At 46.3% G+C, this 23986-nt stretch overlaps 3 protein-coding genes across 20 annotated transcripts in view; 1 reads left to right on the top strand and 2 right to left on the bottom strand.

The window, feature by feature from the left end:
• scrib (scribble planar cell polarity protein) overlaps positions 1-23986 on the top strand; it is a 44289-nt gene that overhangs the window by 2300 nt on the left and 18003 nt on the right. For 8 of the 14 annotated variants that reach the window (XM_018022454.2, XM_026812528.1, XM_018022455.2 and 5 more), the window contains exons 1-2: positions 13889-14522; positions 14886-15003. In XM_018022454.2, the coding sequence (XP_017877943.1) occupies positions 14361-14522; positions 14886-15003 (280 nt within the window). In that variant the 5' untranslated portion in view covers positions 13889-14360. Of the gene's footprint in view, positions 1-13888; positions 14523-14885; positions 15004-20545; positions 23108-23624; positions 23756-23986 lie in introns of those variants that run through there. The other 6 variants (XR_001916554.2, XM_026812532.1, XM_018022459.2 and 3 more) reach the window with 4 other exon arrangements.
• On the bottom strand, positions 14-4708 carry LOC108623694 (proclotting enzyme). Of its 5 annotated transcripts, none has more exons than XM_026812536.1 (8): positions 4185-4708; positions 3074-3163; positions 2671-2994; positions 2262-2583; positions 1835-2139; positions 1576-1768; positions 1019-1296; positions 14-840 (listed from the first exon to the last, which is right to left on the bottom strand). In XM_026812536.1, the coding sequence occupies exons 1-8, from the start codon at positions 4216-4218 to the stop codon at positions 545-547; spliced, it is 1842 nt and encodes a 613-aa protein (XP_026668337.1). In that variant the 5' UTR covers positions 4219-4708; the 3' UTR covers positions 14-544. The 5 variants fall into 5 exon arrangements, with proteins under 5 accessions (XP_026668337.1, XP_026668339.1, XP_026668340.1 ...); XM_026812538.1 differs by having other exon boundaries at positions 4542-4705; XM_026812539.1 differs by lacking the exon at positions 4185-4708 and adding an exon at positions 3825-3896.
• LOC108623782 (SAFB-like transcription modulator) lies at positions 6100-13276 on the bottom strand. Its single transcript, XM_018022576.2, has 15 exons — positions 12931-13276; positions 12526-12613; positions 12266-12420; positions 11923-12183; positions 11810-11834; positions 10392-10551; positions 8891-8931; positions 8534-8802; positions 8211-8385; positions 7858-8117; positions 7222-7727; positions 6961-7134; positions 6740-6876; positions 6484-6640; positions 6100-6332 (listed from the first exon to the last, which is right to left on the bottom strand). Exons 1-15 carry the CDS (start codon positions 13051-13053, stop codon positions 6167-6169), a joined length of 2697 nt encoding a protein of 898 aa, XP_017878065.1. The 5' UTR covers positions 13054-13276; the 3' UTR covers positions 6100-6166.

The following is a 23986-nucleotide window of genomic DNA, read 5'->3' on the forward strand; positions in this document are numbered from 1 at the left end:
AATATGGACCAGATGGGACGGACGATACGATTTATCAAATCAAAACAATCGAGAGCGTTAGCGACTATATTTGCTGCTTAAAATAAATAATAACGTTACGCTATTATTATACGCATGTTTATACAAAAATGTTAATATACAATATATATATATGTACGTATGTATATAATATATACACTGATCGTACTACAACTGATCGTACTACTAAAAGATATAGTAGATGGTGGATGGACGGACGATATGTGCGGAACATTTCCAAACACGTTAATCGCGTTATTTTGGTAATGTTAATTAACTAATTTAATCATTTTTTTATACGCGTGTAATATATACAGGATATGATCTTTGAAGTGCGGTTGGATCCTCACGAACTGCAAAACATAATGTAACCAGGGCGGGAAGAACAGTACATATAGAAAAATGTAATATATAATCTATAAATAACTTTGGACTTGGCACTTGAACATGAACAAACAGTTATATGCGCGCGCGCGCGTGTGTGTGTATAAGAGCAATAGGGAACGACGATCGATGATGGATTCATTTAATTCAGATTATTCTTAATCCAGTCGATGTACTCGGTGACGCGTGTATAAACTCCCGGATATCCGGGTTCACCGCATTTGTTACCGAAAGATACGATGCCAATCTGAATCCATCTGCCGTCAGCTCTGAGCATCAATGGACCACCGGAGTCACCCTGACAGGCATCTTTGCCACCTTGACTGTAGCCAGCGCATAGAAAATTACTGGTGATCGGTTGAAAGTATGCCGCGTTGCAATCTTCGTTCCTCCAGACAGGAAGCACGGCTTGACGTTGAACCGTGCTCTCCTTTCCTCCTGAGAGAACAAAATCAACGTTTAAGCAACGAAGCGAACTTTGAGCCTTGAATAAAGCCACATAATCAGTATATACGTAGAGATGTACATAAATCCGTAGTCTAAAAGATCGGATGATAATAATACTATAATGATAGTATAAAGACGGAATAAAAACGGGGGTGTTTGGGAACGGTACCATAGTATGTGGTTCCCCATCCGACGACTGTGGGCCTGGCACCAGCGAATTCCTCGCTTCTGTAACGAGCTTGCGGTAGACAGATCGGTATCACGTAAGAGGATTTTCGTACAGGCCTGGTTAGCTCAAGCACCGCGATGTCATTGTAGAATCCGACACGAGAAAACTTTGGATGCGCATGTATCTGTTTGACCGCGTAAGTTTCCGGTGCGGATGGTTCGTCGTCCCTCTCCAGATCTATATCACCGAGTCGTACGGTGAACTGTCTTGCGGCGAATCTGTGTACGAGCCGAAATAATGAATAAATAAAACGATTCCTTCACGATTCACGTTGTCGAGTCGTCACCAAGTCGGAAGAGTCGTGCGCTACTACCGCTCAAAACACTCGTGGACACTTGTTTGCGTTTTTAATGAATTCGTTACGTAGTACACGTATATACGTATTCGGTTTTATGCACTATTCGTACTGGCTTCGAATTAGAAAATATATTTGCCTGACGCGTTCACATACGTTGAGCAGCAGCAACAGCAGTTGTTACGAATTACGATTGACTCACGGTCGTTGTCGATGATCGCGCGTGCAATGAGCAGCGGTCAGAATGAATCGTGATCCGATGAGCGATCCACCGCACCAGAATTCGGTACGTTTCGATCCGTGTAAGAATATCGCTGCCATCCAAGGCCAACGTCCTGGAAGGGCCTCTTCTCCACCCACCACTCGATATTTGCCCGAGTTTCTTACTCCGCATTCTGCCGACGATCGTTGATCGTTTTGTCTGCGTTTGATTTATTTCTACACATGTACAGCCTACATACCTTCGTCGTCTTGTATAAAGTTATTGTCGATGAAACCGTTGGCCTGATTCGTCGTCGACGGATCGACGGAAGGCCGTGGCGTCGCAACTAATTCGGTGGTCGGGGTGGTCAACGGTCGAACAGGATTTATTGGCGAAGACGTCGTAGACGAGGAGGAAATCGCTATCGCTATTGGAAACAATGGAATCGGTCGAGGAGTCTGATGCGGTTTCGTCGGCCGGACCGGTGGTGATGGTCGAGGCGGTGGTGACGAATGAATTCCTGCCTCCTGTCCTGATGATATTGGATTCGCGCCGGGTGCCGGACTGAAGATTTAATGTCCCGCGAATCAAATGTTGTTCGCGATTCGTAGAGCTCGCGCGTATTTCGCGCGGAGCACCCAAAATACTCTAAGATGTTATTTGATGAAGTCGACGGGCTTGCTTACCTAAGATCCGAGTCGGTGTCGGGTCTATTTGTCAATGGACAACAAACGCCCGGTACGAACAGGCTTTTGAAACACAACGACTGCCTTAATTTCGTGAGATCGAGTAACAACTGAGGACAGTTGCTTAAATCCTGGCATTTGCCGGGGTTACCGTCGGCGGTGATGCACCCGCTCGGAGCCGAATCTTTCTCCCTGTCGTCAATCCGATTTACGTTATCGGAACTGCCGAGCGCCGCTGCCGCCGCTGCTCCGGTCGGCGTCGCTCGCAAGGGCATAGCTACGCCTCGGACCAACGGCGCGATGCTATCCGTCACGTTACGTCCTGAACGAAAATTAACAGGGATTAAATGAAAGCGAAAATGAAAGAATGCTGTCTGGCCGTGAGCGTGGCGGCGTAAAATGTTTGTACCTAAAATGTTCTTGGAGATGGTGTATATAGCCGATGGCAATTCCTTCGGTGGATAACTCGAATTCTCGACGCCTCTGGTCATGTTCACGATGTAACTACCGACGGTGTTTAAAGCGCCGAGTGTTTCAGTGATCGCGACCAACGGATCCGGTTGTTCTCGTTCCTGTTCCACTTTCGCTAATCTTACGTAAGGTCGGACGTGCGTGTCCCTACGAATCATCATCACTGGAGACACGGATCTGTCCCATCTCGCTTCTGGCCGTCTTCCTCGCATCGGCGGCGGCGGCATTAAAAATTTTTCGGATATTCCGTATCTGTCGGGTACTGTATCGCGTGGGTGTCATTCTCTTCTGGTGGAGATCGATGCAACGCAACGACGTTTAGGCATTTCATTACTACTTACCGGTCCCCCGCTGATGACGATAACGCGCCGCAACAATTTCCTCGGTGTAACACCAGCAACATATTAGCAAACTCCATAGCGTGCACAATTCTGAAAGACAAACGCTCAGTCAAATTCTTTTTCACAATTCTTCGTGCGTTATGCGCGACCTATATAGACAGAGTAACGCGCGGTTTCTAAGTTTCGCGGATTCGCGACGAATACCCGTAACCAGAGTACAACAATTGCGAGACAAAGAAAAATATCAGCGTCCCGTTGTCATTAAAAAAAGACGTTTACGAAGAAAAACGAAGCGTTAACTCGAGAAGCCCATCATTGTTCCTTCTTCTATAATACTTGTATCCCATCTCTTCCTTCTTTCGTCGTGAATTCGTCTAACGTGAAAGGAGAGAAAGAAAGCAAGCACAGTTTATCGTACAATGACGACGGTAGTGAGTAAGAAACCGTTTTGGTGTATCGGTCGGTGTCGCACATACGGACTCTTCATCGATGGTGAAAGTTAGCTCGGCGAGAAAGCGCGCCTTTCTTCCGTTCACTGATTCATCGACGACGACGACGACGACGACGACGACGAGGACGACGACGATAGATATGCGTACCAACGAATGCCTACGGCACACGTACACACGCGATGAAACGGAAACAATCGGCCGAAGAAGAAAATCTATGGCTCGAGGAAGAGCTTAACTACTACCGTATCACGTTAAAACATAATTTGTAGTTTATCACGAGTTTTTACTGTTTTACTCACGCGTTCTATCGACGCGGTCTATTCGTGTTCGTGCCTCGATACTCTTTCCTGTGTGCGTTGTCTCGCTGATGAACCCTCATCGTGTCGGTTCTATGCACGGCTCAACGATGCAACGTTAAAAGTCGAACTGAATTTTGTTCGATATCTGTACTCATCACTTTCGTCGTGTACAGATCTTGTTTCGTAGTGAAACTTTTGTTCGTTGTGAATACGACGCGTGTGCGTGCTCTCTTTGCATGCGAACGCATGATACACGTTTCGGATTCTCTCCGCGAACGATTTTGAATTTCGAGCTCCTTTTCGCCAGAGCTAGATCATACACCACTCGTATGTATGTACGTTTTACGATACATCACTTACTTAAAGCTACGGTGAACAACGGCATCCTGAACATCCAGAGGAATGAAATTAACTGATCCTTTTCAAAGACATTCCACACGTTTCTATCGTCGCGACAACTGACACCACCCGCGATCAGACACACCGCCTCCAACTATTTCAATAAAGTCGTCGCATCCGCGAGACTACCGGCAAAAACGTCCATCGCCTTCTATTTGGCTACGCTCGGCTACGGCAAGGAGAGATCGACAACAGAAAACGTATAGAGCCCCCACGACGGAGGAAGAGGAAAAGCAGAAGAAAAGTGGGAGTAGATAAAAAGATTTTAACGGAGGAAGAAGAGAGTCGGAACCGTGATTGTGCGAGAACGAAACGAACTTTGGCCACCGATGACTGTCCGTGAGAAGACCTCGACACACTTTGTTCTCGATGGAATCGCGTACCCCCTCGCTCTCTCCCATTCTCTCAATCTTTTCTCCTTTCTTCGTTCCGATCGTAGCGGTCGCCATCCTTGACTCGTTCGACCGTTCGACCGAGGGAAAGTGTTCTGCCTCCTCTACCTCTAGTCTCTACTCCACCACTGATATCTATTCCTTTCTCTTTTCTCTTATACCTCTACACCTCTCTCGCTCTCGCGTGTCGCTGTCGATTCATCGCAGCGCACGATGACGCTGTAATTTAAATATATAATTAGTGAAGATGCAAGGGCAGAAATTTAAAACATCGAATACGAACAACTTGAACACATATACTTTGCCATAAATTTATTTGTATCGTAACTGTTGTCGCTACATTGAAACTTGATACGTGTGCCTCGCATATCATCTCATGTTCCATTCTCGCAAGTTACAGATCGGGCACGTGGATCTGTTTCGTGGAATTCAATATACAAATTGTTCAGTCCATATCCTTACTAAAGAATGTGTACGCATTATTTCTACGAGAAATGAGAATTGTTTGTTTTACAATACGCGTAGTTACCGCGACGCTATGCCGTATGTTTTATCATCTTATGAGAATACAACGTTGAATTAATGGGCGGCGACGGCGGCGGCGCCGCCTGGAACGGCATCCTCGTCGTCGTCGTCGTCGTCCGAAATAAATTCTGAATAATTACTCGGTACGCCATGCAACGTTGTAACATACGAGCGTAACAAATGTATTACGGACGAGTGAGTAACTGTTTGCCCCTAGTCTAGGTAATTCCTCTACGGATCTTTAAAATCATCAATCGTATCGGTTGTGTCTATTAACAAATGTACAAAAAGTCATCACATTTCGGTATTGCGCAATCGTACATTTCGTATAGATCTCGTGTGCTCCATGAACCACAATCCAGCCACGATAACACGATTATACCTCTATTCTTCAATACGATGCCGTTAGAGTAAATACCGCACGATGAACTACCCCACGCGAGTATGTACTGGTAGTAGAAATAGTCGCGGTATCGCATACTCTTCGCCGTTTCCATCGACCACGATACGAGTCTGACGACGACGATGACGATGACGACGACGATAATGATGATGATGATGAAATGATGGCTGGAGAGGATAGCGTGAAATTTACATCAAAGTTCAATATATTAAAATGGAGGATAAAAAAAGATTTCTTCAATGTACGATCGCCTTTTCCTGCGCAGGTTTAAGACGGTGGTTACAATTTAGTCGGGGAACTACTGCTTCAAAGATCGGTCCCAAGATATTTTGAAGTTGTTCGCGTTCTCCACTTACAACAACAACAACAACTGGAATTACAACAATCTTTTACAGTAATGAAACATGCGTTACACTGGTGACGCGTCGTGACCATTATAGAATCGTCCAAACGTGTTGTGTGATCTGTCCGAATAGTATGGTGTGCGTGTGTGTGTACGTGTGGGCGCGGGTGTGTATATACCTCGCATCAATTCAACCGCAAAAATTCAAGAACATTTTCAAGTCCGTATTCCACTTTATTTATTCGCTACGGTGGTACGAAGCAGCAGTAGCAAGACGAGATCAATACTTTCTCATACTCGGCATAGACGATTTGTACGGGTCGAAACGATCGTAGGAAGGTGCTGTTCCTGGTGCCGTCAGTCCCATAGATTGAATAGGACCGCTTTGATAGGTCGGTGGTACCGGATGTCGTAACGTGTTTCCCATGCTACTCGAATTACTCCATCTGAAATCGATTCGTAAAAGCGTGCGTTTCATGCGCCGTTTTATTTTTTATCGTCGTCGTCGTCGTCGTCGTCGTCGTCGTCGTCGTCGTCGTCGTCGTTGCAGCAGCTCGTTGAATTCGAGACTGAGCGATACCCGCGTGATTGTGTTACCTGTTCACATTATCGGAAGACCTGGAACTCCAACTAGACGGCTCGTTCCGCGGATCTCGCGTGCCACTGCTCGGTACGGAGTTGAACGATTTCGTAGACGGTGGCCCGGAATGCCAACTGCTGGTCGTACGGTTACTTTCAACGTAACGACTATCGCCTACAGAAGTGGGGGGATGGAACATCATTAACCATATATCTAGTACTTATAAGCCGTGTAAAAATCATTCGAGTGTGTACGAATAAATTTTCTACTAACGTGGAGTGCTGGAACTAGTCGGTTTAAAGCTGTCGCCGTATCGCGTGTGACTATCCCTGGAACTTCTGTGGGTATCCGCTTCGGAACGTCGAACATCGCGATCGCGTGTATAACTGGTCGTACTTGTACGTTCGTATCTAACGAGGCAACATAATTTCATTTGTACAAATCGTCTCTCTCTCTCTCTCTCTCTCTCTCATGTTAATTAGTTTGCCTTTTACCTTTCTTTAACCTGTCGAGGATCAATAGACGAGGCTGACGTGCCGAGAGGTTCTCGACGCACGATCACTTCTCGGCCACGGGACACGTCGGAAAAGCTATCTGGACGGCTGCTGCGCGAGGTAAAGTCACTGCTACGTTTAAACTCCTTCTTCAAACCCAAATCTTGAGCGGATCTGCGGAAGGTTTGGGAACATTTGATCGATCTCGTTCGCTTCGAAATGAAAAACAAAAATCAGACTGCGCGGTATCGTGTCTCTTACCTACTAGACTCGTAACGAGCAGGCGGCGGTGAGGCGTCTAGTCGTCTGTCCGAGACGCGATCTAAGATTTCACCACGTCTATCGCTCACTCTTTCGGGACTGTGTCTTCGACTATGTTCAGTGGTCATACGTTTCCTGTCCGGTTCCACGTACAAGTCCCTCGGATCCCTTCTATCGCTGGAGGATCGCTTGATGGACGGCGGTGGCGGAGCACGCCTGCTCTCCTCCAGCCGCATCTGTTGCCTCTTCAACTCCAGTCTTTCCCGCTCCAATTTCTCCCGTTCCAATTTCTGTCGTTCTCGTTCTAACCGAAGCAATTCAGCCTTTTCTTGTTCGATCCGTTCTCTTTCTCTTCGCAACTTCTCTCGCTCTCTTTCCAGCCGCGCGGCCTCTTCCCTTTGTCTACGTTCCACTTCCCGCTGCCGCTCCATGTCCTCTCTTCTCCTCCGTTCTTCTTCGCGAAGCATCCTCTCTCTTTCGCGTAACCTCTGCCTCTCCCGCTCCTCCTGAAACAACATTACCGCGGCGCCACGCAACCGCCGCCGTTGTCAACTCGTCTGCTGCTACTGTGGCCCACTTCCTGCAGCCGTTCACGGCCCGCGATAGCGCGCGACGCCGAAACACGATCGTCCTTACCCTGATCTTCGCGAACGTTAAGACGTCGTCGCGCCTTCGTCGTTCGCGACTACGGGATCTGGAATGAGACCGATGATGCTCCCAAGATCGAACTCTCTTCTCGTCGCGTCTTCCTCTTTCACTCTCTGGTTTCTTGCTGGTGGACTTCGTAGACCGACTATCGTTGTCCTTCGAGGCATCATCTTTTTTCTCTTGGGTCTCTGCTGTTGATTTTTTACTATCGACGTTCTCGTTCGTGCTCGTCTCATCCGACTTTTTCGCTGTTACAATTGGCACCGTTCAAACATCGTTCCATAGCACGCCCACGTCCACGCACGCGCGCGCGCGCACGCACACAAAATTATTCCACTCACTTGCTTCGGATCCTGCCTTGTCATCCGTCTCCTTTTTCACTTCTTTGTCCTTACGATCACCGCCGCCGATCTCGTGATTATCCTTCGTCGTCTTCTCCTTCTCGTCTTTCTTCTCAGATTTTCCGTTCGTCGTATCTCGTTTACGCATATGACTCTGCTGAGTGTCGCCTTTCGCCTTCGAACACAACGCAAAACGATAAACGCGTACGCAACGATGACACGAACGGCGACAACGACGACGATGAAAGCGGGGAGGGAATGAGAGAAAGCGGCGATGGTAGAAACTACGAAGATAATAATCTCTGGTTCTCGCGCGTGTCTACCTTTTCTACAGATATCACGCGTCCATGAAGCTCGGTCCTGTGCAAATGTTGTATGCACTTTGCGGCATCGTCGCTCGTGGACATGGTCACGTATCCGTAACACCTCGCACCAGGCGTTCTTGCGTTCGTAACCACTTTAGCACCGATCACCTTCCCGTACTTGGAGAATATTTGTTTCAAATCGGTCGCACGAGTGCTCGAAGACAATCCAGATACCCACAAGTTTCTGCTGCTCGCGTTAGCGGGACTGACTTGCGAGGTCTTCTTATCTGCGGAACGAAGAGACACGACGATTCAAGATAAAGTAAGACTTAAGATGAACCGGGCGATGATCTAACTGGTGGATCGAACAGTTACCTTTGTCATCTCTTTTTTGACTCTTGCCACTGGACTCCGCGCTGAAAAAGAATAATCATTTTCGTTATATCTGTCGATCGTGCCGTTCCCGTTGTACTCTCGATACGTATGAGAGATAATATTTTAGAAATAATAATCTTTTGTCTCGAGGTCTCGATCCGGGTACCTCTGTAACTATGTTAAGCGCATAAAATTTGGCTAGCAATCTTTTTATCTTTCTAATTACATATCGCTATCAACATCGTAATCGTTGGCTTCGTCACCGTCACAATCGACGTCGTGACTATAATCGTATAATCATCGCCGTCGTCGTCACCATCATCATCGTTGTTAACAATATAGGCAACAACAATAACAACAACAATAATAACAATAACAGTAGTAGTAGTAGTAGTAGTAGTGGTGGTAGTAGTAGTAGTAGTAGTAGTAGTAATAGTAGTAGTAATAGTAGTAGTAGTAGTAGTAGTAGTAGTAGTAGTAGCAGTAGTAGCAGTAGTACTAGTAGTAGTAGCAGCAACAGCAGCAGTAGTAGCAACAGCAGCAGCAATAATAATAGAAACGACCGTAACGGCAATGATAATTAGATATTGGTTTTGGTATTCATTTGAACGTCGATCGCAGCATCGTAGTTTACTGAAATTACTATCGTTTTCACTGCGGCCAAGTCTTCCACTTTATCATCGTTCAAACGCTGTTCGTCCGCCGTGCCGGAAATATATATCCAACTGCGTATTCCTGTTCGATCAACAAGTTTTCCAAGTGAACGAAGCATCTCCACAGTGTAGTTCTTCCCGATGGGCTTGATGCTCGTTTCTCATGGTCGTGTCACGAATATGGACACATACGTGATACAAAATAGCAGCGCGTCTCATCGACGAACAATGTGATTGCTCGATGTCGCGTCAGGGCATACAAGCCTAAGTGTCTGTCGAGCGTGATGGTACATCTCGAGATGTGTACCAACGATCTTGCGCTACCGTGCTCTCGATGAAACTGCTGTTCTTTTCTTTTTTCTCAGTTTTCGATTTCTCGATAAACGATGATAATATCTTCATGAACGTATGGAAATCGGTTTCATCGCAGATGTAGTAGGTGTGTACCAGTGTGCACTTCATCGAAAAATATTCGTTTACGGGTAACAACGTGTATATAGCTGGTGATTAACTGGTTAAGTTTGCTAGCCAATTTCTTGATTTCTTAACATACTTTCCAGAGCGGGGGGGGGGGAGGGGGTCAGACAGTTGGGAGTTACAGTCTAAACATACGAGAGCGGAAAAGAAGTTCGTATGCGATTCGAAATGAAAAGGGAATAAAGTAATCTTGCGTGCGATTTTGATGCAGATTAATTCAGCTTGGGACGTCCATTGTTCGAACGATATTTTTCGATCCTGGTATCGTATCATATGCGGCCGAAGAGCATCGCTAGCGTATATATAGAGTCGTGTGATATTTCGTTGTCGAACCACTGTGTGTGAACCACGTTTAGCAATGAGAGACCAACCTCTTGCTTCCGTCTCCACCACCGTCCTGCTTGCTCTTCGTCCCGACGTTTCCACCCGATGTCGTCCCTTCCTTGCTGCTGTTGGCACCGGCTTCTGCTCTACCGCTCCCTTTAGAGTCTCCCTTCTTGTTTTCTTCCACTTTCTTCTTTTCTCCTCCATCTGCAGAGACAATCAAGGTAGCATAGTCACTTTCTGCGAAGCCAGATCTCTTCTCCCTCCCTAACACTTCACAGCTGCTCAGTGGCCTGTATTTTCTGCATAGAACTTTTTTCCCCGAGCCACTAACAGATCGCGCGCGCGCGCGCGCGCGAGGTAAATTATCACGAGGATCGCATGATCGTACGAATTCGCTCTTCGATTGTGTGCAATCCGTAGCGACCCTAATCTTATTGTTTCTCGACAACGACGTTTTAACGACTTTTAACCTTTTTTTACCTTTGTGCCGTTTCACACTGCTGAGGAAGACTCTGTCAATCCGAGGAACGAGATCCAATGCAAGGAGAAAGAAGTAGTCGGTAGAGAGAAGGGAAGGGAGGACGAGGGGCGAGGGGAAACGGGCACGGGGGGACGATAATGTGCACGGCAATGTGCCGCGAAAAATATTTGTCGCGTGTAAAATATCTGTCGAACGATAATGATGAAACTATTTCGAAGCTTGCGGTTCGACGGCATTGATCGGTGTGTGACCGGAACGGAACAACGGTGCATGGTGCAACGTGCATCGATCGTATGTGGGCAGAGATCGTTGGCTTGATAAACGCTTGAGTCCTCTTGCGTCCGTATGATTCGCGGAGCGGCCAAAATGATCCAACGATGCTCTATGCGCTTAGGTAGAATTAAATGTAACTTTATATCAAACTCTAGCGTTAACTAACTTATAAACTAGCACTTATCAGAGGAACTCTCTATACGATGTGTACGTGGTCGACGCACGGCTGACCGTCCAACGTGAGACGGACGTCTGCAAATGTGCGTCGGTTTGTTTGCTAGTCGATGAACCTCGATGAACGTCGTGTGGCGTGCTACTGTGTGGGAGCGCACGTTATCGTGTCCACGCGGCAAGCGGTTGTCTCGCATCTCCTCAGTATATGCGTGGTTGTTTGCGATTACGAAGCTCGAAGATCGGACGAATCGTAGACGGAAGCACGAAATGCGAGTTCGTTGAAACGTTCAGCAGCAGCAGCAGCAGCAGCAGCAGCAGCAGCACGCTTCAATTCGCTAATTATGGATGGGCGTAGATATATTTTTTGCACGTAGATAAACTGTAGATATCCCTTGACGATCTCTTGACGCCGCCGCACGTTTAAACAACTTACTCGTGACCGTCGACAAAACTAGTGCTACATCTATTCTTTGAAATCTTACATCTACGCATGTATGTACAATATTACGAGATTCAGTACGTGGAAAAACTTACCCTTACGCCTCTCGTGAGACTCCGTCTACGAAATAAAGAAGAAAAGAAAAAGAAATATGTAAATGGATACGAAACTATCGTAAGCATTTTAGCAATTGAATTAGATTCATTACCTCCTCAGCAAGGAGATTCTCCTCGTCTTCCCCGATGGTCAAATTTATGGAATCTTCGTTGTCGATACCGTTAGCTTCGACGATCGAAATTTGATTTATCACCGACGCTGCTTCGGATTCGACTTTCTTGTCCATAGCTGAGGGCGTACTCTCGGCAGAATTCTTATTCAAATGGTTCTTAACATCTTGTTTGATCTGCTGCTGCTGCTGTTGATCCACTTCCTTCTCTCCTATATTAGTCTGTCCATCGTTCTGGGTCTCCTGAAACACCCACTCCTTTCGTCATCGCGGAATACTCGTGTGATTTTTGTCGAACAAGCATCCAGGATTGTCACAAGATTACCTCTATCTTCGTCGTTGCTGTCTCCATTTCCACGACAGATTCCTGTTCCACTTTAACTTTCATTTCATTATTATCAGACGTGAGATCTACGTTTTCTTCCTTTTGAATCTCTACCAGATCGGTAGAGCAGTCATCTTGATTCGTTGTACCCGTTACTAAAACAAAAAAAAAAAAACATTTAATACGAACACCCGTTAACTTTTAATTCATTCCGTCTCGACGTTGATTTCAACAATACACATATTATAAGTTACACATACCGCTATTCTTTCGTGGAGTATTCTTAGATACTCCGCCGCATGGTACTATCAAGTATTCGTCGGGATTTTGGCCTTCGTCGGTTATAGCCTTGGCAAATTAAAAGTAAAATTGTTATCTTATTTAGAATGCTGACCTATGCTACGGTAGTTTGTTTTAATCGACGATCGACGTATTATCATTAAATGTGATGGAGGGATCATGATGACAAATTAGATGAGGAATCGCGTCGATTGCTTACAATTTGTTACAAGTTGTCGAGAGTAACCGTTGTCATCGTCGTTGTCGAAACCGATTGATCATTAATTAGACTATCGAAAGGGTTGAAATGGCGATTGAATACGATACGAACTGTTAACGGGCAACTATATAATGAGAACAATTGAAAGCATGTAAGTAAAATTTACTTTGGAGAGACGCTCGAGGAGAGCCGCTTTATTGCCAGTTTTGTCTAGCCCACGTCGTTCGAGTTCCGTTTTCAAGTCTATGACTCGTAGTTCGGTGAGCTTCTTCCCTTCGACTTCAGCCATTATTCTCGGATAAGAGGGTCGGGGACACAAGGCACGCTTATGTTTTCAAATTTATCGTTGTCGCACGTACACTCTTCCCAACAAATTCTCATGTATCCACTTGACAACGGACTAACAAAACGACGGTATTTAAAAAAAGGAATAGCCCCGAAAGATTCCGATATCACACAAATAAGAAGCTACGGCACATGCATCGACACGAATCACCCATTGTCGTCGCCATATAACTGCTGCATAAATGACCAGACGGAAGTGAAATCAAAAGCATACTACAATGTATGCGATAATGCGTGTCAATCCGAACAAGCGAAAGTTACTACACGGCCAGAGTAAAGCTGGAAATTCATTCTTTGTGGTGGTGGTAACAGCCACTCTGGTAACATCGAAGGGAGAGTGCGAGAGTTGTTCTGCTCTTGTCATTGGTTCTTGTAGCTAATGTCACTTCGGTTAGCTCTATGTATGTGCGTACGTGAGAATGTATATATTGTGTGTACACTGACCTCAAACGATTTTGGAGCTGTGCGTGGTACCATCTAGTGTTCACGAGATGCGGGGCGCACCTTTTATCTGAACCTGAGATGCGTGGCGCAACTTGCATCTATAATAAGTTTGAGATGCTGAGCGCACTTTCCATCTAAACTTGAGATGCGTTCCATTTCCTTCTAAGCCTAAGATACATCCCATTTCCTTCTAAGCCAATATTGCCGCAGATATTGGAACCAAGCGGGTTCGTGGTCGTAAACGCTAGGTGGCGCCACGTGCCCCCTCCCTAAATCGTTTGAGGTCAGTGTACATTCAAGTACATACATTGTATGTATGCCTTAGAGCATATAGTATATGCTCTAAGTTGTATGGACGTTACATAGATGAACCATGGTAGGGTATTGGGAACAGGAATAGGGGAAACCGTATTTTCAAAGCGTCGTATTCGTCAGTATTCGTTCGCACTGTTTCGTGCATGTTTCGTGTCAGTTTGGAGGAACGTGATCGGTGGTGGTTCGTAGACGTGATGACGTCAGACGCGAAGCGGAGGCACACGCAACAAGCCAGAAACCGTGGTGCTGCTGGTAAGAAGGTGAGGTGAGGTGAGGAGCCGTGAGCCGAGCCGTGAACGCGTTTAAAGCCGAGCAGGGCGTGAGTGTGTGTCCGTGCCACTCGTCGTCGTCGTTCTTTTCGTTCTACTAGTTCTGTTAATCTATCTCATCGACGACGAATATGTGCGAGTAGCAGCAGCGTGTGCCGCCGCGAACGAACGAGACAATTATGTTCGGTGCTGTTTTAACGTGATTAATAGTGAAAAGGATACCATGTTCCGCTGCATTCCGATTTTTAAAGGGTGTAACAGGCAGGTGGAATACATTGACAAGCGTCACTGCTCTCTGCCGTCCGTACCCGACGATATTTTACGTTACTCGAGAAGCTTGGAGGAGTTACTCTTGGACGCGAATCACATTCGCGATTTACCTAAGGTAGTTAAATACGTAGATAAATAACGCTGCGCACCAACTTTACGTTTTACAATAATGTGGTGGCGGCGGCGGCGGCGGCGTATCTCCTCTTCTTTCCTTACCTCTACTACTACTTACCTCTTCCCTTACTTACCATCTCTCGCTTCTCTCGTTCCTCCTCTTTTCTTCTTTCCGTCTTCTGCCCATCGTGACGTATCGTTCCATCCATCGGCGGCTATAATGCTATAATAATGTAACTACGAAGAACGCTTACAGCTCGGTACATGTACCGTTTGACAAACTAACTTTTATTATCTTGGTCGGTTCTCGTTTCACATTTCTCACTTCTCATTTCTCGCTTCATTTCGATTTCTCTCGTTTCAGAATTTTTTTCGGCTACAGAAGCTACGAAAACTCGGCTTGAGTGACAATGAAATCCACCGCTTGCCACCAGATATCCAGAACTTCGAAAACCTCGTGGAGCTGGACGTTTCCCGGAACGGTGAATGATATTTTTCTTTCTTTACTTTTTTTACTTTCCACTACCATTTTTATTACATACATTTACTTGTTTCGCGGTCTTTTGGGGACTCTTTGGGGACCCGCGCCACGGCTGATCGCGAGACAATCGTTTTCCAACGATTCACCATTCTTCTTTCTCTCACAAGTCGGTTCTTCGTGATCGTTCTTACTCTTTTCGTCCGTCGCGTCGCAACGACGGCGAGCAACCAGTGTGCAGCGCCCGTCGCCGACTTCGAACCAAGCACGTGTTACCTATTATGTACTTACTTGGGTAGTTACATACTACGTATCACACAGGCTTCGAGACGTTAGAGTTGTCAGAGAAATGTCAGCGAGAAAATCCAGCGATTGCAAATAATAAACGAGGGGCGAATTATTATTAATCGAATCTCTTTCGAGTTTCGAGTCGAATGCGACAATAAATTCTGCACCTCCGTGACCAAGTTGTGCCTATTGCCCAATTATACTGTCGTATCATTTTTACGTACCATTGTAATTATCGTTCATAATAGAAATTGTAACTATGGTATTGAGCATCGGGACCAACTCGAATCGTACGTTCGCGAGAAACAGGATCGTGATCGTATCTCTGATTGTGTCGCGTCGAATGTAAAGAATCTACGCGCTCGTTCCTTGGTTCTGAAGATGAAAATACCTGCAGGTAAGTACTCGCGGTAGTGAGTAGTGAACGGCACGGCGGCGACGGCGGCGCCTCGTTTACTTTCTATCCAACAATAACAACGATGCAAGTGACTCGTGACTCGGAACGTTGAGACGTCGCCGCTCAGTTCTTTTTCCTCCCGCCTCGCTAAGTTGTTCTGCCCGTGAGAGGAGAAAGAGGAAGCCTTTCCTTTCTCACTGACTGCTGGATTTACTTACTCTCCACGGTGTCGTTCCACTTGTCCGTTTTTACGTTTATTACCTTATGCTCGTCCCGCTCGCTGTAGACTAATCTAACGAAAAGAGTAGGAAGTGGTCGGTGAACCGCTGTAATTCGAGGATAGACAACAAGGGTACAACGAGGAAAGAGCGATCCAAGTTTCTTCATCTTCTTCATGGAACGATCTTTGCTTTGATCGCTCTTGCTTCATTATAGTTCATTCGATATCGTGGCTGCCGTCAATTACGTTCGCTACAAGTAAATCGTCCTGATCAATTCGTCGATCGATGCTTCTATTCGTAAATTCGTTTCTTAAGATCCGAGTTACACGTTAATCAAACGAACAATAAAAGAGTCCAGCTGCACCTATACGCTGTCCAGGGAATATTTCACCGTTCCTTTTATTTCTATCACGATCCTTATCGGACGATATTACGAGAGGGGCTGTCTCCTCAAGGACGGTCCTTTATTGTCAGCCGTGACGCGTATGGTCGAGATATCTGTGTCGGTCAACGACACACAATGGCTTTCGCCATGCGATGAGACGCGAGACGCGATGGTGTGATTCAATCATATTTTTCTCTGTGGAATAATTAAATTTCCTCGGGAAATTAGTTTTCATCGCTTGCCCTTTGGGAACAGTCGGCTCTCATCGTGTTGCCGTAGATCCCTACGGGGGCCGAGGCGAGAGAAGAGGAAGATTTCCAGTGTGTTAACTTTCAGCAGCCGTAGAATTTGCCCGGAATCTTTCCCCTGTAGTCTTTTTATTTTTTCTGGTGCTCCGGCCAAGTTTCCCTCGGTGATGATCATCGAAGCTGATTCTGAAATGTCGGACAGCTGAATGAGCGATAAAGTTGTTTGAGTAGCCGCTGATCGTCCAGCAGTTATTTCGAGCTACGTATAGAGCTATCGATTGTTCACGATTCGCTGTAGCCTTGCGCGTCCGGGCGTCTGGGGACCCCCTTATTTTATTTCAATATGAACTCAGTATCACAGGCCTTAAAGTCATGTGCAAACTCATCCTTAATCGTTTCATAATCAGTACAGTATCATAAGTACTATTCTCATCTGTTGGTGATAAACCTGCTGGCCAGAATAACTTTTTCTTCACGAGATACATTAACGATACAGGCGTTACCATTCCACTGCCAATTTCACGATTTCTCACGAATCGCTCTGTCGACGATGCTACCATTTTATAATCAATACGACGTGTAACAGTTAAGTTCATCGATCGACAGCATAGCATTTACTTGAGAAAGATGCAGTGGAAATCCTATTCACACGGAACAGCGCGTGGGTAGCCCGCGAGGCGACACGAACGAACAATAAATTCTATTCGCACGCGACGACATTGATGAACACATTCTGTCACGTGTACTTACGCGGCTCGTGTGAAAGTAGAACTATGAATTCAGTCACCGAGGAATTTCACCCGAGTACTTGTAAGAAAATATTTTTTTCTCGCGGTCACATTCAACGTTGTCACGACAAGGATTCCACGGACGATCTCTTTGCATTTCAATTGAAGGAGTCTCGTTCGTTGTTAAACCGTGCCTACCAATTTCCAAGTACAAATGTCGATACGTACATGAGTGCTGGAGTGCGGTTTGCGATTTGGGTTTGCGCTGTTAGGAGAAAGAGAGTAGTTCGTGGGTTCGTGACGTTTCAATCTGAAGATTCTTTTCGAAACGATTCGAACGGAATCACTCGTTCGCGTTTGCCTCTTCTGGCTGTTTAATTTCGCGCGCGGTATAGTACGCAAACCACTAACGGCAACCCACGCAGTTTTCACGATTAAATAACGAACGAAGATCGAGTAACAGAATTATTGCTGCCGGATCACGATCTTCCGTTTAACAGTCAAGAGTCAAGACGACAACGTTTGCAAGTCGAGCTCAGGGACAATGCCCGCTGTCGCCGCCGTCATTCAGAGACCGACAGGACTTCCTCGCTGTCGCCTTTGCAACGTCTAATATTAATAAATTCGATCGCGGCGACTTCTGTGCAAAAGAAATCTACACAGATCTTCGCGAGTACCTACGTAAGTAAGTAGATGCCATTAATCCGATACTACTCATGGTGGTAGTGGATAGCCGGGGTCATCCGGGTATCGTCCCGAATCTTTACAAGATCAAAGAGTCGAGGGTTAATCGGCAAAATTCCCGAGGTCGCATTTGAAATTTTGACATCGGTCGCATGGTACAAATTACTCGTGACAGGCTCAAGCGACGGACGAACCATGGATCATGATTCCTATTGACGCAAAACGACGATCCATAATCGTCGCGCGTTAATCGTCGCGCGGTTATACCACGATATCTAGATAGATATATTATATGCACGTATAACCTACGATAGATACCTAGTATATCTAGTCTAGAGATGGAACGTGACCGACGATGAGAGTCGAAGGAAAGCAGCGGCGTGCCAGGTTTCAGCGTGTTGGAAAACGTGTGGCATATCGCGCGTGACTTATTAAGAACGGCCTTTGTTTAATAAAGGTGAGTGACGGTAATTAGCCGAGTCATGCCAGTACCGAGATGTCATCGATACGTCGCAAGGGAAGGTAGGATTACACGAAGACTGTGACATTTGTTTATGGACACAGAAGACCTGACCGTACACAGCGTACCACATACATATGTACGTATCTACAGCCGTCGCGTACATCGTATACGCAGTTATACACACGTAGAGATGGACTAGACCAGATACTAGTAACTAGATGGTCTTCCTGCTTTAAATCTCATTAGAATCGAGCCGTGGACTCGGTAACGGTGGCGGTGGCGGCGGCGGCGGCGGCGGCGGCGGCGGCGGCAGTAGACACAGTAGACGGTCCACAGTGACAGAGGCTGACGTCGAAAGAAGATCGAGAGTTCGAAAATTGACAGATTTCAATTATGTATGTAACATCGCGCTCGACCCTATTAAGAAGCGACGGCCTATTGCTAATCGTTTTCTAATTCGATGACGTGAAGAACAAATGTAAATTGAAACACACGTCCCGACGCGTCGCGGAGAAACAAACGGTTCATCGGGGCTGGGAAACCGTCTCGCGATGATCAACGTATTGTGGCAATGGGGTGAGGGCAGCGCAGCGGCGGTATGCATCGCATACCAAGTCGCCGATGGAAATTCAATAAGGCGGTACAATTAGGTTACGCGAAACACGTACACATGCTGGCTTCCCGGACGTTTTCAGTTAGAGAAACGTGCTCGGACTCGTACTACTTAACGTCAACCCCACGAAACCGTTTCCCGCATCGAAGAACTTCTGATATCTAATGAACACTAGCCGTTTGTACGCCACCGCTGTGGACCGGTTTTAGGACGTGCACTGCGAAACTACCACGGTTACTACCACCATGGCATTCAGACACTTTTTATAGAAGATCTATCACTTGTAACAATGATATTAGAAATGAATCGCGTTACGGTAAATATTTATCGCTCGTATCCTACTTATAATGAATATTAGTACAATTTCAAAAAGTCTGCATACACATAGCGTACGAATGCAAGGTATTTTTCTGGAGTACGAAAATAAGGGATACGTAAAGGTATCGACTGCTGTACGTAGGTATCGAATATAAAAACGATTTCCAGTATCTGGACCCTGCGTTGCTTTTCAAATTATAGCCACCGAACCGGTGACAAAAGTGATCTACTTTTCTTGGCATCATAGAATCGTGTTCTATCTTCGATCGAATCACATTGTTCAGTCCGTTCTCTTCTGAACAACTATTTAAACGGACGGTCACGTACCTGTACGTATGTACTCGAAAAGCTGAAATCGGGAGATTCGGGACGTTTAACATACATATTTACATGTTACATTTACATCGTGTGTAGAACACATCTAACGGAGTTACGTTACGCATGTGTGTGTGTGTGTGTGTGTGTACGCGCATAGAGACGGTGATACCTCTGCTCTGGCATTCGCGGCTTCGAAGTAGTAAGGCGGAGTCGCAGTCGTGTCATATGTATCGGCGGCGAATGAGATGCGACGGTCGACGCTCGTTAAAACGCGACCGAGAAAAGATTCGAGACCGGCGACGACAATGAGACGTAGAATCGTTCGTATAGGTAGTTCGACCTACTGCTGCGGTTAATTGTTAAAGCTTGAAGCTTAAAAGTGATCGATCCGCGTTGAGGGGTGCGGGGACGCGAGCGCGTCGTGTACTTAATTCGATAAATCAATTAACGTTACCGTGTTAGTAGACAGAATCGCGATTAGGGGAACGGACGCAAGCCAAGTTGAACCGATATTTGCAAAAATTGTTACAAATTATTATTATGCGAGATAACTTCGAGAATAGCACTCTCGCGCACTTGACGGACGCTTCGCGGTCGCGCGCTCGTTAAACGGCCTGACACGTTGGCCACGAGGAGGACAAGGACGAGTGTCCGTAGGAGAAGTGGAGTCGAGTGGAAATTGATCTGAACTGGAAACCTGGAGACCCGTTTCCTCCCGTGCGTCGAGGGTGTGTCCCAGAACTACGCTTGAAATCGAAATTCAGGAGCTCGCTAAGCCATGCAGTTTAACATTCAATTAATATGATCGCGCCTACGGACGTGGGGTGTACCTGGAGTTTTCCGGTTCCGGTACGAAATTCAGCGAGCGTATCATTCCGAGATCGCGTTAGTGTTAGAGCTGAAAGCTTTACTCCGTCTCTTCTCCGGTTTTCAACCGACTACCGCGGTTGCTGCCGTCGCCGCAGCATCATTTCCTCGTGTCGTTCGCGTGGAAACCTGCATCGTGCTAAAAGTGCAACTCGCATACGTACGCGAGGCTAACGTAAGAAAGAAACTGGCCACACGCGATCCAATGAAAACTTGTTGCGTGATCGTGGAAGATATAAACCGCGACCGCGACCGCAACAGGTTCGAGTTCATAGAAAACTTGATCGAAGCCACCCACGCACGTGCGTGTGAACGCTTGCACTGCGATGTCGCGCACAGATCTTCGTTGCGTGCCCTAATTTCGCTCGTGGTTCATCGTCGCGTCGTAGTCGTCCTGAGCACCAAGTTTCAATGCGTTTTTATATGCGTCGCGCGTTTACGCGTGGAAGCATAAGTAATCTGGTCTCATCATCATCATCTAATCGGTAGCGGCGGTCAGCGTCAGCGGTTGACAGTGAAAACATGTTTGCGTGCGATAGATATAGATAGATAGATCTATATATCCATTTACACAGTAGCAGCATGTGTAGTAGCGTAGTACATGCTGCATGCATACGTGTTTGTAGCAACAGGTTCGGGTTCAGGAAACCTACTCCCCATTAATGAGAGCCGTTGCACTCGCAACGACGGTGCAACGCACGGAGAGGATGCGACGACCGATCGGAATGCAACCAGAGATTTCATTCCCTTTCTTTTTTCTCTCCTTACCATCGCATCGTGTCGGGCGACTATCATTTTTTACGGCTGCGTACGGTATGGCCAAGCGGACACAGGTGCGCCGGTTGCACCAATTGACTCGATGACATCGCATCATATATCGTATTAAGCGTTGCAACGGTCGTTGCAAGAAACGATATGTATGTACTAGATACGTATCGCATGGCCGGGCCAGTGTACATGTAGAGAGTAGAATAGAGGGATGAATCACCCGTCGACACCGCGCCGGTAGAGAAAAAATTCCAGGTTGTGAACATCCCAGCGAGTTCATCGCTTCACGTGTTGCACATTGCGTTACATAAGAACGTAGCTCGTGCGCGCGTGTACCTGCGCCCCTACCCCCGCCCCGTACGTACCTCGCGTAGTAGTTTCTTTTTCCTCTCTACCTTTTCTCCTCCTCTCAAAATAATCGGATCTTTCTCAAAGCTTCTCTGCGATGATCATTGCGCGCGATTCTTTTATAACGCGACGATTCCTTCTGATCGAAGAAGAGATCGGAGCAAGTATCGCGACTGGGTCCTCATTATCTGTTAACATTCGATCTCATCAATTTGACGGGGGAAGAAGGTCCTCGATCCGACAGACGTTGAAAGAAGAAACATCCCTTGCGAGTCACGCGCGCATTGGATCGCACGTTCTACTTTATAAGTTGTTCGATTGCCGGATCGACCGTTTCTTCTTCTTTGATCACTGATCGTTCGATCCGCCACGACGTGTAAACGATAAGCGGAGACGATACGCGGGAAACGAGATGAAGGCGATACCAAAAATAGGTGAAAAATGTGGTGTTAAATTTGTTTACGTCGTAAATTAGTCTGTTCAAAAGAGAGAGAGAGAGATAACGGAAGTCTTTAAATTCCTGAGCGTGTTTGTTTTCTCGTCCGGATTCTTCGCGGCATTCGGTTACTTACTCGTTTTTATCTAGTGATTAAAAATTGTGCAAAAACACGTCGGCATGATTTTTCGGTTTTCATGTCCACGATCCACGGTCGTTGCGGTGACAACGAATCCTGTTCGCTGAAAATTAGTGCGTGTGCACGACTGCTAATAGTGTGCGATACACGCGGCCTCGGGCCACAGGCCGCTGCTGCCTGCTCTTATTCCAAGGTAGTACGTAGTAGATACGTAAATCAGGCAAAGGCCGAGGGTGGATGTTTCGCGCTATTTATAATGTTTACAGTGGTTGACGCCGTTGATCTGTGTTATTTACCGGTTGTTTAATTAGAAATGGATAATAATCGGTACGATAGATCTAGCGTGCGTGGCGATCGACCGAGATTCGGTAATGGTCACTGAAGTTACGTAAAGTTACGAATAAAGCCGATTGGAGGAAGAAGAGGAAGGAGGAAGGAGGAGGGTGGAACTCGGGATCTAAAAAATTCGAATTATCGCGGCGAAGAGGGCGCGCGGTGGGAGACAACAAAACGATTCCGCAATAAGTTCGCGTAATTCCTGCTCGAGTGCGTGGATTGTTTCGAGAACCGAAAAAAGCGAGTATAGTTGAAGCGCATCGTCGGATGGCGGTGGTTACTCGGAGCGTTGTTGGAAAGCGTAGGACCTCGTTTTAATTATTTTAAGGCAATTGAAACGTCGATTGTTCACCGTCTGCGCTGCAAATCGAATCTAACGGCGGGGAGCGCGGCGACGTAGGCCACTGTAATCGTAGCGCCCGAGCAGAGATATTTTAACCGCAAGGACCCATGAGATGAGAGTATCGTTTTCTCGATGCACGACGTCCACCACGGTGTGCTGTGTGCACCGTGCAGTCAGCCAGACAGAAAGCGGTTATCAATCGATAAAGGTCGGCACATATTCGATATAGATGCATACACGTAGGTACAGTAAGTACGTACACAATATACTTGTCGTGCACGTACACCTATCCGGTGAAACTCCAGCCGAGCATTTATGGGGACGATGGCGGACGGGAGGACGTCTCTTCGTTGTCGTCGTCTGCATGTACATATAAAATATCCTCAGACAGCTTTGCTCACCACCCATCATTAACATCCTTTCGGGAACAAAAAGATCCGATGAACGGACAGGAGGGAGGNTTTCGACGCTGGGATGGTCGGATTTTGTCAACATCAATAAAATGCCAAGTAATCATATGTAACTCATTAAATATCGAAGTTAGAAGGAAAACAACTTTTATTTGATACATTTTTCGCAAGTTTGAAAAAAAAAAATTTTCGTCAGCGTCAATACTTAATTGGATATTTCCTTCTATACTTTTTAGCACGTAGCTATTTGTTATTAGCATTATTCTTCCAACGTCTGATTTTTTTTTAATTATAGGAAATGCGTTTTTCTAAGGTACATAAACTTTTGGGATTGACTGTATAGCCAATACATCCTTAACCGTTTTCTGCGCGTTTGTATCTCCGTACACCACGGATGCATCCGTCGTCAGGTGACACGTGCGTGTACCACAGTTATACGTATCATGGTACGTACTATCTGCTATAGTACACTCAGCGGTGCTGTAACTCACTTGTATGTACTCCTCGTATACTTCTCGATCTTATCGACTCGAAAAATTCTTTCATAAACGCAGCTGGCGATTACGATGGTCGATGTATACGTATAAGTGTAATAGGCGTAGGTATATACGCGGCGATACATGGTAGCGTGATAACGATAGGTATTAGCTATTATTTCGTCCACGGTACAGCGTGCA

The sequence above is a fragment of the Ceratina calcarata genome, unplaced genomic scaffold (genome assembly GCF_001652005.2).
Source record: "Ceratina calcarata isolate Rehan_Ccalc_2016 unplaced genomic scaffold, ASM165200v1 scaffold289.2, whole genome shotgun sequence".
Classification (NCBI taxonomy): domain Eukaryota; kingdom Metazoa; phylum Arthropoda; class Insecta; order Hymenoptera; family Apidae; genus Ceratina; species Ceratina calcarata.

Bases quoted from the DNA above. Each gene is read 5' to 3' on its own strand.
- LOC108623694 (XM_026812535.1), bottom strand. From the start codon at position 3,560: ATGAAGAGTCCGTATGTGCGACACCGACCGATACACCAAAACG. The intron at 3,164-3,517 runs GTTTCTTACTCA...TTTGTCTTTCAG, and splicing joins CCGACCGATACACCAAAACG to AATTGTGCACGCTATGGAGT. The intron at 2,995-3,073 runs GTAAGTAGTAAT...CACGCGATACAG, and splicing joins TCGTCATCAGCGGGGGACCG to TACCCGACAGATACGGAATA.
- LOC108623782 (XM_018022576.2), bottom strand. From the start codon at position 13,053: ATGGCTGAAGTCGAAGGGAAGAAGCTCACCGAACTACGAGTCATAGAC. The intron at 10,552-11,809 runs GTAAGTTTTTCC...TTGTCTCTGCAG, and splicing joins GTCTCACGAGAGGCGTAAGG to ATGGAGGAGAAAAGAAGAAA. The intron at 7,135-7,221 runs GTAAGAGACACG...AACCTTCCGCAG, and splicing joins GCTCGTTACGAGTCTAGTAG to ATCCGCTCAAGATTTGGGTT.